The sequence below is a fragment of the Procambarus clarkii genome, chromosome 91 (assembly GCF_040958095.1).
Source record: "Procambarus clarkii isolate CNS0578487 chromosome 91, FALCON_Pclarkii_2.0, whole genome shotgun sequence".
Taxonomy (NCBI): Eukaryota; Metazoa; Arthropoda; class Malacostraca; order Decapoda; family Cambaridae; genus Procambarus; species Procambarus clarkii.
The window spans coordinates 8,027,426-8,042,425 of NC_091240.1; the positions used below are offsets into that span (position 1 = coordinate 8,027,426).

At 43.9% G+C, this 15,000-nt stretch overlaps 1 protein-coding gene across 1 annotated transcript in view; it reads right to left on the reverse strand.

Annotated features, from left to right (window-relative positions):
• Nucleotides 1-15,000, reverse strand: part of LOC123773826 (uncharacterized) — a gene marked incomplete in the record, with an annotated part of 172,177 nt that overhangs the window by 214 nt on the left and 156,963 nt on the right. Inside the window, 4 exon segments of the mRNA XM_069318872.1 lie at nucleotides 1-129; nucleotides 131-1,309; nucleotides 3,208-3,401; nucleotides 8,461-8,588. The exon segment at nucleotides 1-129 is cut by the window's left edge and continues 214 nt beyond it. Coding sequence (XP_069174973.1) covers nucleotides 1-129; nucleotides 131-1,309; nucleotides 3,208-3,401; nucleotides 8,461-8,588 — 1,630 coding nt within the window.

Genomic DNA, 15,000 nt, shown 5'->3' on the forward strand with positions numbered 1-15,000 from the left:
CAGGTCGAAACGTCTATCCAGCGAGCGGTATTTGAGCAGCGCCTCTGCCTCGGCCCCGCGGGGCTTGCTGGGCCGCGGCAGCGAGCGGTAACCGCTTCCTTCGGGTCTGCGCGGGGGAGGGTCGTAGTGGACGGCCCACAGAAGCGCTCACACTCGGCGACTTCTTCATGCAGGAGATAGGGGGCGGCGAGCGAGGGATGAGCGGGTCGTACTCGTGGCTGACGGTGCGGGTAGGGAAGGTGAAGATGTGGCCAGGGGGCTCCCGTGTCGAGTCTCTGTCCCTGGCCAGGTCCCTGACAAGGTCTCTTTCCCTGGGAAGGTCCCGATCTCTGGCTAGATCTCTTTCTCTGGGCAGATCTCTGGGAAATAAATCCCTATCCCTGGGAAGGTCCCTATCCCTAGGAAGGTCCCTATCCCTAGGAAGGTCCCTATCCCTAGTAAGGTCCCTAACACTAGGAAGGTCCCTTACACTAGGAAGATCCCTTTCCCTAGGAAGGTCCCTTTCCCTAGGAAGGTCCCTTTCTCTAGGAAGGTCCCTTTCCCTGGGAAGTTCCCGTGCCAGGTCCCTAGACAAGTCTCGACCAAGATCCCTGGGCAAGTCCCGTCCCAGGTCCCTGGTGAGCTCGCGGGCGTAGGGGGTGGAGGCGACGAGAGCAGGGCCCCCGCCCCTGATGACACTGCGGGGGGAGCCGTAGGGCTCCCTCCCCAGGGTGCTGGAAGCGCCGGAGGGGAACTGGGGATCCAACAACTCCCCGGGGTCTCCCCGATCATCCAGGGACGACCTATGATACCTCCCCAGGGGCAGATCTCGCTCCCTTACTATGCTCGGTTCACGATCCCTTAATATGGGTGGTTCTCTGTCCCTACTCATGGGCGGGTCTGGATACCCGCCCATACCATCCACCCCACGACCCACGTGCAAGCCGTGCAGCGTATCGGAGTACGAGGCCCTGGGCACGTATAGGTTATGCGTCACAACATCCCCATTGGGGCCCTTTGGCGGTCCTCTCCTGCCCTGGTACATGGCGTCGTATGCGGTTCTCGGCACTTCATTTTTATTCACCAGAATGCCGCTCTGCGGCTTCGGCGGCTCCACGAAGAGCACCGTGCGTCCCTGCGAGCTCTTCCCGCCGTTGTCCGACCGACCGTTTTCTTTGATGATGGGCTGCAGCGGTCGTGTGGTTTGTCGGATGATGGGCTGCAGCGGGATGCTCTCCTTGGTGTGCGACACGTCCTTCGCCGCTAGCTGGGAGCCCTTGGAGAAGTGGTTGCCGCTGGCCGAGCCTTCCTTCCCCTCGGGCGACTTCTTCTGTGGGTCGAGAGAAAAAGGTGTTTAGGGATCTTTGCGGCGCCTGTGAAAGTGGATTATTTGGGACTCGCGCGCATGAAAGGGCGGGAAGGCAAGCGGGGGAAAACGTGACATGATACACCCTAGAATATACACTCGTATACATACTAGTATATACATTAGTATACACATTAATATACACACATGTTTCCTGTTTTTTACCATGGATGTGAGAGGGTAGCGAGCATGAAGGTGAAAATAAATAAATTAGAACTGTGGAAATAACCAATTTGTGAAGCATGTGGGCAAATAAAGTAATGGAAATACCAGAGAATTAACGAGTGATTAGAAAAAGTAGCCTACTTGCAAAAGTGTGGAAGCTGTACTGAAATGGATGAGTGACTAACTTAGAAAGAGAATGTATTCAAGCACACTGAACTGGTGGTAACAGCCACATAATAATTGCTCCCTGATTAGAAGAGATTTCAGAATTCTGGGAACACATTTGCATATTCAACTGCCAGAGAAGTGCCTCTAACACAAGGATAAATGTATCTAACACAAGATAAGTGCATCTAACACAAGGACAAGTGCATCTAACACAAGGTAAGTGTATCTAAGCTGTGTATATATGGGCACAACATGCACTGAACGTGAGCTTATGGGCTATTCATGCCCGTGCCACATTTTGGGTGGCTTACTCATCGTCAACCAATCTGAACGTAAGAGTATATTAGTATGTAGATATGTAGATAGAGCGTGTGTGTTGAAATGCCTTAGAAATATAGAAAATTATTTTTTGTGGAAATCATTTATAATTCATTATATACTTAATAATTAATAAACACAGTTATGAAATGTCATTAAAACACCATACAAGTTTACTTTGGCATACACACACACACACACACACACACACACACACACACACACACACACACACACACACACATACACACACACACACAAAGAAGAAGAATGTCAACAAACATGGAAACGAACCCCATTTGTGTCTAACACAAATAGATTTGGGTCATTTACAAACACTTGTATGCTATAACATATACGTATATGTATATCTTTATTTATTTGAAGAACTCCACACACAGTGAAGAATTTTGGTGTCGGGATTAGATGAAAGTATAATTTTTGTACCATTACCAAAATAATAAACGCTATTTCACAGCTCATGTAAACTCGTTATAATTTTAATTGCTACTCTACTGCTAATTCCAAAAAATTATGCAAATGAAAATGATAAAACACTTTGTGCAAATAAAATTTTGGTTGATAAGTTTTCTTTGCTCCATTCCACCAGCTCTATGGATACATTATAAATGAAAGCAGTTTGGTCGTTGTAATAACGACTTTGCAACCAGTACTACGATTTGCTACATATTATTCCCCGTCTTATGAGGTAAGCATTTGTCTTGTGTTGTTCTTTGTCTGTCCGTTTGTCTCTCTGTTTCTTTTTCTCTTTATCTGTCTGTCTGTCTGTCCCCCATTCCCTTCCTTCCTCTCTCGCAATCTCATTCCACAACACACCTGGTTCTCCAATAGGATATCTCTGAGCAACTCGAGGCGACCGTCTCTCTGTCTGCCTGTCTGTCTGTCTGTCTGTATTCACCTAGTTGTGCTTGCGGGGGTTGAGCTCTGGCTCTTTGGTCCCGCCTCTCAACCGTCAATCAACAGGTGTACAGACTCCTGAGCCTATTGGGCTCTATCATATCTACACTTGAAACTGTGTATGGAGTCAGCCTCCACCACATCACTTCCTAATGCATTCCATTTGTCAACCTTCTGTCTGTCTGTCTGTCTGTCTGTCTGTCTGTCTGTCTGTCTGTCTGTCTGTCTGTCTGTCTGTCTCTCTCTCTCTCTCTCTCTCTCTCTCTCTCTCTCTCTCTCTCTCTCTCTCTCACCTGCTCCTCCCCCAGGATGTCTTTGGGGATCTCAGGGACGGTGCTGGAGGCCGTGAGTCTCACACACTTGTGGCTGGACTTGCGGAGTCGAAGCCTGAGGACGGTGACCACGATGATGACGACGACCACGATGCCGCCCACCCCGCCCACGAACATGATGATGGTGGAGAGCGACGGGGGCGAGTACTCACTACCTGCTTGAAGAGGGTGGAGACGGGGGGGGACCCCAGTTGAAGCCACCGGAGTGGAGACGTTTGGGGAGAGGGGCGGTGTGGGAGGTTGGAGGGCGGGGGGGGGGGGGGAGAGGAGGGGGAGTGTCAAGGGTATGGGTGATTGTTTTGATGTGGGTAGTTTGGTGCATGTTTGGAAGCAAGACGAAGAGGGAGTTTAGGTGCGGTGGTGTGGGTGTGGGGGTGGTGTGGGGGTGGTGTGGGTAGTGGGTGTGGTGTGGGTAGTGCGTGTGGTGTGGGTAGTGGGTGTGGTGTGGGTAGTGGGTGAGGGGTGGGTAGTGGGTGTGGTGTGGGTAGTGGGTGTGGGTAGTGGGTGAGGGGTGGGTAGTGGGTGTTGGGGTGGGTAGTGGGTGTGGGGGTGGGTAGTGGGTGTGGTGTGGGTAGTTGGTGTGGATAGTGGGTGAGGGGTGGGTAGTGGGTGTGGGGGTGGGTAGTGGGTGTGGTGTGGGTAGTGGGGGTGGATAGTAGGTGTGGTGTGGGTAGTGGGTGGGTAGTGGGTGTAGGTAGTTGGTGTGGGTAGTGGGTGTGGGTAGTGGGTGTGGTGTGGGTGTGGTGTGGGTAGTGGGTGTGGTGTGGGTAGTGGGTGTAGGTAGTTGGTGTGGGTAGTGGGTGTGGGTAGTGGGTGCGGTGTGGGTGTGTATAGTAGGTGTGGGTAGTGGGTGTTCAGTGTAGGAACTAAACAGAGCCACACCCCCATAAGTATGAGGGGGACATTAATCTAGTAAGTAATGCCTATCAAAGCTAAGGACCGTCTGGTACCTTAACACCTCCAACACCACCAAACACACTTTAACTATATATATAAGTTTTAAATAAAATAAAATGACAATACACAATATATATAAATAGAGGATGGCAGGAGAAGATTTAAGTACAACATTTAAGTGTACACAGGTGCCCACAAGGCTGCCTCGGATGCCACATATCGTCTTCTTCGAGGCCGAGGGTCCCTACCTACAAATGTAACAAGAGGTGGTACCCCTATTTTATATATATATATATATATATATATATATATATATATATATATATATATATATATATATATATATATATATATATATATATATGACATGAACATGTTACTGAAACAATAAAAATGAAGCTTAATTTGAACTGTCAATTAAGATGACCAAATTCCAGTTCAAAAGTTCTGGATAAATTCGACCTTTATAATATGGAGCCAAGACCGTAAACATGACACTGAAATTTGAGGTGATATTAGAATATACAAAAAGTAATAATTTGTTGATTATACTTTAATTACCATTGGGGACAGTAAGACTTTAGGACTTTAAGACTTTAAATATACAGAGTAATCTTATAAAATTTCAGACTGGGGTGATCTTGGGTTGACACTTTATTAGACGAGAGATTGAACAATTTGATCATTAATAGTTCACTCAATATATATTTAATGATTGAAGGCAAAACCTTCCTTAGAATTGACTTCCTTTGTTCCTCAAGGAGAAAATAAGATGGAACAACTAAGTTAAAACAATTATTCAAGTTAGAATTTGTATATATATATATATATATATATATATATATATATATATATATATATATATATATATATATATATATATATATATATATGTATATATATATATATATATATATATATATATATATATATATATATATGTGTGTGTGTGTGTGTGAAGAAGCTTGAATGGTCCCCAAGTCAATATGCAACTAAAAACTCCTCACCCCTGAAGGATTCGAACCTAGACAGCCAGGGGGGCTCCAACACACCTTAGCGTGTCCAATACTTTCACCACCACTAGGCTACAACGACTGTCAAAAAGAATCGGAAATCATACGACCCTTAACCCAATTCCCAAAAGCGATTGGAATAATATACGATTCGGTACAGCACATTTGCATTACATATTTCCTGAATTTGGGATGGAGGCGCCCGTACTGAGAAAGGACAGGCCGGAACGACACGGGTCTCTCTCTCTCTCTCTCCTTCAGACCATCTTTGCCGGTCTTTGGTCTTTGGTCTTTGGCCATCCCTATGCCAGCCGCACACAATATCGCTGCTCCTCTAGCCGGGATTCGGCCTTAGAGGCTTTCAGGCATAATCCCACGGCCGGCCGTACCCTCGCTCCACTGGCCGATGGACCGAGAAAGGAACCAGGCGTCCAGACTTGCCGCTTCTCTCGTACTGAGCACGACTGCTGCCGCGACGACACAGTTTAACACTAAGGGTAAAACTAACCTAACTCACGACGGTTTTTAAAGTAGTTTTCTGTTGCATATTGGCTTGGGGGACCATTCAAGCTTAATTTTTCATGACGGTAATTAACTTTTCTATTTCACATATAAGAAACGAGGTAAATATATGTAGGACACTGGGTAAAACATTATATGTGTCTCCATCTATCACTAATATATAATATTTTGGTATTTAAGAAAATCAGGATAAATAAATGCAACAAAAACCATCCGTTGGTAATTATTTAGAATTTGGAAATGAAGAATAAATGAATGAAAATGAAGAATAAATGAATGAAAATGAAGAATAAATGAATGAAAATGAAGAACAAATGAATGAAAATGAAGAACAAATGAATGAAAATGAAGAATAAATGAATGAAAATGAAGAATAAATGAATGAAAATGAAGAACAAATGAATGAAAATGAAGAACAAATGAATGAAAATGAAGAATAAATGAATAAAAATGAAGAATAAATGAATGAAAATGAAGAATAAATGAATGAAAATGAAGAACAAATGAATGAAAATGAAGAACAAATGAATGAAAATGAAGAATAAATGAATGAAAATGAAGAATAAATGAATGAAAATGAAGAATAAATGAATAAAAATGAAGAATAAATGAATGAAAATGAAGAATAATTGAATGAAAATGAAGAATAAATGAATAAAAATGAAGAATAAATGAATGAAAATGAAGAATAAACGAATGAAAATGAAGAATGAACATAAAAAGTTACTGTAAACAGACCAATTGCATCGCACACAAAGACCCTGAAAGCGGCCAAATAGGTTAAACCTGTCAAGCCCAACAGGCTCCTCTATTTTACCTCCGTCACCCCCCTTGCGTTAGTCCTTCGGGACGCTCCGTTTTCTATTGACAGTTCTCCCTTTCTCTGATTTTTTTTTTACTCTTTTTATTCTTCCTTGTATTATCTCTTTATTTATTTTATTGTTTTTATTCATTTTATTGTATTATCTTATTTTATTCTTCGTCCCTCGTTCGTCACTGCCTCTGTCATTCCATGTTATTACTCTCAGAGTTCATATATTATCCTAGTTTTTTTCATTTGTTCCTCCTTTATTGCTCTTTATTTATCTTCCTCGTTCCTTTATTATTCTTTGGTTTTCTACTTCCTCAGTCCAATTTCTCCTCTCCCCCTCTTCCTCCTTCTCAGCTATTCTTTTACTAATTTTATTGCTCTCTTCTTCTATTCCTATTACTCCCTTCTCTCCATGTATAGTAATTTAAAAGAAAAGAGGTTTTGGGGTGGAGTATTTGGAAGATTCGCAACGAGTAGGCCTTGTCGAGAACCGGGCCGCGGGGACGTTGAGCCCCGAAATCATCGCACTAGTTAACCGTAGACATAATTCCAATTCTACCACCAGAGACACACACGAATCGGGTGACATTGGCGGCATATGCGACGCCGGCAAACATTAGCGCGGCATTAAAATAATGAATAAGGGTGCTTTTCAGGCACAGTATACAACCTATGTCAGACCGATACTGGATTATGCAGCACCGTCGTAGAAGCACAACACGAAAAAAAATGGAAGAGGAGAGGTGTGTGTAACAAGAATAGTGGCAGAAGAGAGGGTGGGTTAAGCTACGAGGCTTAGGAAACAATCTCACAGCCTGAAATGAGAAGAGACCAAGGGGGACATGATCACTACATACATGATAATGACGGGGGATTATAGCACGAGGTAGACAAGGACAGTCTCCTTGACGGGACATGTTGAGACAGGCCTCACTTTCCGCCCTAGTCACAGTTAGCTAATCACTAGTAGGTAGTCACTATTAGGCAGTCGAGATAAGTATCTCGCCTCCTCTTCCTCCTCCTCTTCCTCCTTTTCCTCTTCCTCCTCCTCCTCTCCCTCCTCCTCCTCCTCTCCCTTCCGTCATGTAGTGAAGAAGAGGGAGACCAATACGTCCTCCATCACCCCACCGACACCCAATCTCCGCTCCGCTTCCTTCCAATCACCTTCCTTCTTCCTTCTCCTGCTGCTCCTCCTGCTGCTGCTCCTCCTGCTGCTGCTCCTCCTGCTGCTCCTTCTGCTGCTCCTCCTGCTGCTCCTCCTTCTCTAGCCCCAGTTCTTCTCCTCCACAACTTGCTAGGGGTTTTCACTCTCCATTTTCTTTTATTTTCCCCTATTTTGTCTTTATCTTTAAGTTCTCTCCTATTACCATTAACACACACCCTTGTGCTTCTTTACTCACCTCTTGTGGCTCTTTACTCACCTCTTGTGGCTCTTTACTCACCTCTTGTGGCTCTTTACTCACCTTTTCCGCTTGTCTACTCACCTCTTGTGCCTCTTTACTCACCTCTTGTGGCTCTTTACTCACCTTTTCTGCTTGTCTACTCACCTCTTGTGCCTCTCTACTCACCTCTTGAAGGGTCACACTCACTCACTCACCACCCAGCCTATATATACACTTCAGTCCTCAATCTACCTCAAGGCTAAAATAAACTCTCAATGTATATACACCGAGAAGTTGAGTATATATATGGCGTATATACACCCCCCCACACACATGTTAATTCCACACCCGTCTACACCTGCCCCTCACACACACACACACACACAAACAGAGTGGTAGACGGTTGGAACAAGTTAGGGGAGAAGGTGGTGGAGGCCAAGACCGTCAGTAGTTTCAAAGCGTTATATGACAAAGAGTGCTGGGAAGACGGGACACCACGAGCGTAGCTCTCATCCTGTAACTACACTTAGGTAATTACACACACACACACACACACACACCCGCCCAACACCTGTTTTAGGGAACTCACGCATACGGTTCTCAGCTGTCTTGAAGGTGAAAGCTTCGACGAGGCGGAAGGGGCTGTTGCCGTAGGAGGTGTGGGCGGAGATGTAGACCACGTAGTCTTGCCCGGGCGTCAACCCGCGGACCACGAACCTGAGGGAGAGATAAACAAAAATTATGGAACGGGTGAAGCGAGTGGGAGCGCTGTCTTGGCGCATGGCGGCGCGCATCTCAGAAGACCAACGTCCAGATGCACGACGCAGTTACGCATGTACTTGCGAACGTGTACATCTTTCCTCAATTTTTGACGGCTTTGGTTACATTTATTTAACAGATTACGAGCGTGAAAACTTGCCAATCAGCTGTTGTTATTGTTATAAACAGCCTCCTGGGGCTTCGGAGCTCATTAACTGTTTATTAATTGTAAACAAAATCGCCAAATATTGAGAAAAGATGTATAGGTTCGTAAATGCTTGAGTAACTGCTTCGTGAATCTGGGCCCAAGTCGATATACGTGATCCAACAACCCGTTGGATCACAAATATATAAAACGTTGTATTTTGACGCATACTCAACAGCCTAAAAAAAAATCGTTGTAGTAGAAAATGGCTTCGCCAAATTGACATACTGTCCCGTTTTCTGTTTTGGGTCCTCTGGTAGGTTAGGAGGACAGACTAATATATCATTAGTGTGCGGTCCGCTATACATTAGTCTTGGGAGGCACAAGGGAATCTTACCTTAACGTTACGTATCAATGAGAAAATCAGTAGGAGCCGTGAGCAGGATTCGAACCTATGCTAAATAATTCTTTATTTAGCTCTTTCCTTTTTAAGACTACTCAATAGCTCGGTTGATAGAGCTTCGGCCTCAGAGCCGGAGGGGTCAGCGGTTAGAATCTCCTACAGCCCAGGTGAATGCAACCTATGCTAATGGCTCCTGTTGACTACCTCACACCGCTCTTTGTCCTGCCCAGCCTCTTAAAATGAAAGTACTTATAGTAGCGATGCGGTGGAAAGTACCAATATGTCGTGATGGACCACCAGAAAGTACCAATATGTCGTGATGGACCACCAGAAAGTACCAATATGTCGTGATGGACCACCAGAAAGTACCAATATGTCGTGATGGACCACCAGAAAGTACCAATATGTCGTGATGGACCACCAGAAAATACCAATATGTCTCGATGGACCACTAGAAAGTACCAATATGTCATGATGGACCACCAGAAAGTACCAATATGTCATGATAGACCACCAGAAAGTACCAATATGTCATGATAGACCACCAGAAAGTACCAATATGTCGTGATGGACCACTAGAAAGTACCAATATGTCATGATGGACCACCAGAAAGTACCAATATGTCGTGATAGACCACCAGAAAATACCAATATGTCATGATGGACCACCAGAAAGTACCAATATGTCGTGATGGACCACCAGAAAGTACCAATATGTCGTGATGGACCACCAGAAAGTACCAATATGTCGTGATGGACCACCAGAAAGTACCAATATGTCATGATGGACCACTAGAAAGTACCAATATGTCATGATGGACCACCAGAAAGTACCAATATGTCGTGATGGACCACTAGAAAGTACCAATATGTCGTGATGGACCACTAGAAAGTACCAATATGTCGTGATGGACCACTAGAAAGTAGACTTTTGTAGTACTGAATTTGAACAAACTGGAAACTTTGTTAAAATTTTATTAGTAACATAAATATAAGCCCTAACCTAACCTAACCTAACCTAACCTAACCTAACCTAACCTAACCTAACCTAACCTAACCTAACCTGACCTCCCCTAGCAATCCTGGGAGAAGCTAATACTAGACATATTAGACACATATTAGTAATATTAGACACAAGCTAATACATATATAGAGCTATATACTAGGCCTAGGAATATTTAAATTAGTTTTTTCAGCGTGATTTTATTTTCCCAGACATTATAAAAGTAACAGTACAAAAAGTGAACTATTGGAGCTCCCTTGGTACTCTCGACCCAAGAATTACCGTAAGAAAAAATCGACAAGGGCCGTGATGAGGGTTCGAACTTACGTCTGGGATGATCCCAGGCCCTTGTGGATTTATTCATTTGATGCATCAGGCTATTGTGATACCTGTGTGTACCGTAAGAGCTTACCATTTCAGGAGGATAGCTTACATAACTCCATCGAAGACATTCATCTCGTTAGGCTCGCCTGACTGACAAGTCAAGCTCAGTGGCTCCAGCTCAAAGCCCTCAACACACACACACATATACGCATACATAAACACACACACACACACACACACACACACACACACACACACACACACACACACACACATATACGCATACACACCTCAAAGGGATACATCAGAATACATCGTATCATGTTATATCATCTCACATTACTGGCCTCCGCTCCTCAAGGGGATGAGGGATAATGGCATGCGCCTCTCAGAGGAGTACACTTAGATGCGTCTCAGGTGAGAGGAAGATTGAGATGAGTACGGGTATACGCATCTCGTGACAGCACTAAGACATGATCCTGATATGTCAATTAATTATGCCATAATTGATGAATTATGAATTATTAATCAATTCCCATCACCAGAGGAGCAGCCAAATGAGGAACTAAAACCTATTAGATCATTTTGGGTATAGCGAAGTATACTAAAAACATATTACTAATATATCTCTCAAACTATTTCCATTGTCAGGTGGGAAGTAAATAAAGTAGTTGGGGAAAATAAATGTCAAGTATTGGGCCTTAAAAGTGATACAACTTTAAGGAGGTTTTAAGGAAGTATTTTAAGGATATTCGTAAGGAAAAATTAAGCCCACGTGTCTACACAACACCCAAGAGGTGTATTAAACAATTAGCAGGAATCTTATAATTCATTTGAATGAGTTTATGCCACTTGTGTAACGACGGGAATGAGCTAAACTTATATTAAGATGAAGCAGAAATAACAGATGACATTGCAGTAGGTCTTATGGTGGGTGACATGCCTTAGGCACCACCACAGATCAACACCAGTCATATACAAGGCCATATATATATATATATATATATATATATATATATATATATATATATATATATATATATATATATATATATATATATATATAATATATACTATACATATAATATATATACATATATATTATAAATATAATCAGATAAATTATTGGAACAGGACGAGGATCGAACAAACATCCCGGGTATTCCCAGACACACGACTTATAGCCCCATAAGCTTGTAGTGGTCCACGGGTTCAAGGTGTGTGTCTGGGGTTACCCAGGACGTTCGTTCGAACCCCCGTTTCTGTCCAATGATCTCAACACCCATTGTGAATGGTCCACTGGTCAGAATATATGAGTTTACTAGAACCTTGCTGGTTGGTCAGTGCTAACCAATCATCGTCCAGCGTTGGTTAGACCTTACGACCGTATCATATCGTTCCCCCTGAACCACACCCACTTCATTATTCATATCTGCTATAACGATGATTCGATTACCGCGTTTCTTGCAGGCCGGCGTTCGATCCCCGACGGTCAAAGTGGTTGCGTACCGTTCGTTCACACACCCCCATGACTCTCTCTCAGTTCGTATGCTGGCCTGATATCTCTCTTCCACGAGATATCTCTCTTCCATGAGATATCTCACTCCCCATGAGTGAGATTGACTCCCTTGACACTCTTGTCAGCATCTCTCATTGCTCTTAATATTCTCCCGTATATCAGCTCTTGATATCATGATATCTTGATATTATGATATCTTGATATCATGATATCTTTCTTGATATCTTTCAATCTTTCCACCTTTAATTGCTCTTTATGTAGTCCCACACATTGCGTCTCCAGGGTCTGAGTGTACACACACACACACACACACACACACACACACACACACACACACACACACACACACACACACACACACACACACACACACACATCCACACACAGCAGTACACACACACACACGCAAACATAAACACCGAGCCAACGATTTATCTCGTTTCCTCCCTCGTTTACAGCCCAACAACCAACAGCGTGCCGTGACCTGGTTGGCTGTGACCCCTTATGACCTCTGGGCCAGCACCCTCAGCAAGATTTACTAGTCTCTACAGACCAGCGAGTGAGCGTCCACAGGACATAATAACACTATTGTCTGAACCTCGCCCGGCCGGAGCCTGTGTGTGGCTAGTGTGACATCTGTGGACTCCCAGTGCATCTGGTGTGAGACTTCACTTGGGTGCTGTGGTGGAATGACAAACGGTGATGCTGTGGTGGATGCTGTGGTGCACTGTGGATGATACAACAGGATGCTGCGGGCTGATATACATGGTAGGAAGCTGTGGTTGAATATAGCTGTGAAAGACTCTTTGAGACTTTTGAGTCTGTGTGAATTTGGCAAAGGTTGTGGGAGATGGCAGCTTCATTTACTAGTCTATGAGGCTGTCTGGCCTTAGAGCCCCGAAGGCTCTATACAGCCATCACAGTCTGGTTGATCCGGAAACTCTATAAACACAAACTTGTCCCCTGTTCACTCTCGAAAACTTCCTCCGTTGTTCTATCGACATTTCTTATATTTATTGATAGGAGATTGAAAAGTCGTAGGCCTATGATGTTAAGGTTTGACTCTCTTAATTGTGTGCCTGAAACTTCGTGTGTATTAGTGGCTGTAGGCATTGTATTTGTCTTACCTTGGAACCCTATACTGTTGTATTTTTGTATGAATGTATGTACATATATTTTACACTACTGATCCTGTTTCATTATATTTGTGTTTATAAAGACACAATTTATGTTCTTGTTTACGTTCGTTCTTCTCATTTTCTTCTGACTTTCTCAATCTTGCTTTGTTCTTCCTTTCACCTCTCTTCCCCTTCCCTCCTCTCTCCCTCTTTACCCTCCCTCCCTCCAGCAATTTCTTAATTTCCCCCTCCTTCATTCTCACCCCTCTTATAATTTTCCTTGGTAATTTCTCTCTTCCTCCAATTTTTCCCTCCCTCATTCCCCCCCTCCCTCTTTCTTACCCCTCCCCCTCTCTCCCTCTTTCTTCCCTTCCCCTCCCTTCTCACCCCTCCCCCCCTCCGTCTCAAACCATGATAATCGCTGAAGCAATCTGAGCTGGGCTACAGCCCCTCTGACATAGACCCCTGAGGGAATCATGGCTCTTAATAGCCTTTCCCCTCCTCTCCCTCGTCTCCCTCCCATCTCCTTCCTCTCTCCTCCCTCCCTCCCTTCTGTCTGTTCCATTTCCCTTCCGACACCTCATACTCCATCGCCTCCTTTTTCGCTCTATACATCTCTCGTAGTTTATTTCCCTCTCGCTTATCTCCTTTTTTCTCATGTCTCATTTTCTATTCTGTCTCTTTCCTCCTCCTCTTCGTCCTCCTCCTCTCTCTCTCTGTCTCTTCCTCTCTTCCAGACGAGCTAATCTGTTCATAACTATTATTGTCAAACGTGGAGCGTTGAGGGAATTGGTCCGTGAACACGGCTACCACTATAGCCCGCTCAGTGTAATCGTCAGTACCTTGTATGTCGTTCTCATGTCTTTCTTGCATCTTTTTTCCTCCGAAGTTGTAAGACTGAGTTCCCCTCCCCCCCTCAGTTCTGGGACGAGTCTTCTGTCATTTAATCTAAAATTTATCCAATTTTATTTTGTGTGGTATTTTAGGTTGAGATTTCAGTCCGGGGGCTGCATTGTTAAGTGCTGGTCTCACGTAGGTTGTGAAGGCCTATTTATCATAGAACCTATAAAAGGTATTGGGGCTTTTGTATATACCGCAATATTAGCTTGCAGAATATTATTTTGAACTATTATTCTGCGAAAGTGTTGATGATATCAATTGATATCAAATGATATCATGTTATCCAGATGATATCAGGGAATGATATCAATTATCCAGATGTGTTTCTACTTGTTTTGATTAGAGGAGTTGTGTCCCATATAGGGTGAACTGTCCCTGTGAGCTCTGAATATTTCCTTCCTTCTCGTCCTACTTCTTTCTCCATCCCCTTTCATTCACTCTTGACTTCATTCCTTTCATTCCCCTTCACTTGTGACTTCCTTCCTTTCTATTTCACTTGTGACTTCCTCCTTCTCATCTTTCATTTTATTTCTTCTATTCATATTTGTTTTTTTTCCTTTCAATCATCAGTTTCACTTCATTCCCAATTCAAAGTCAGTACATTTCAGTATCATATTTGTAGTTGTAAACCTTTAGAAGTGGTGTGGTTCCTAGCTCTGTCTCTTTGCCTGTCTGTCTGTCTGGGTGTCTGGCTGTCTATCTGTCCGTCAACCTATTGTGATTGCTTGCCTGTCAACCAGTCTGTTCCTTACCAGGAGTCTCCTCTTCCCATAGCTTGTTCTCTCTCTCTCTCTCTCTCTCTCTCTCTCTCTCTCTCTCTCTCTCTCTCTCTCTCTCTCTCTCTCTCTCTCTCTCTCTCCCTCTCTCTCTGCCCCTCTTTGTGTCTCTCTGTGTCTCTCTGTGTCTCTCTCTGTCTCTCTGTGTCTCTCTGTGTCTCTGTCTGTGTCTCTCTCTCTGT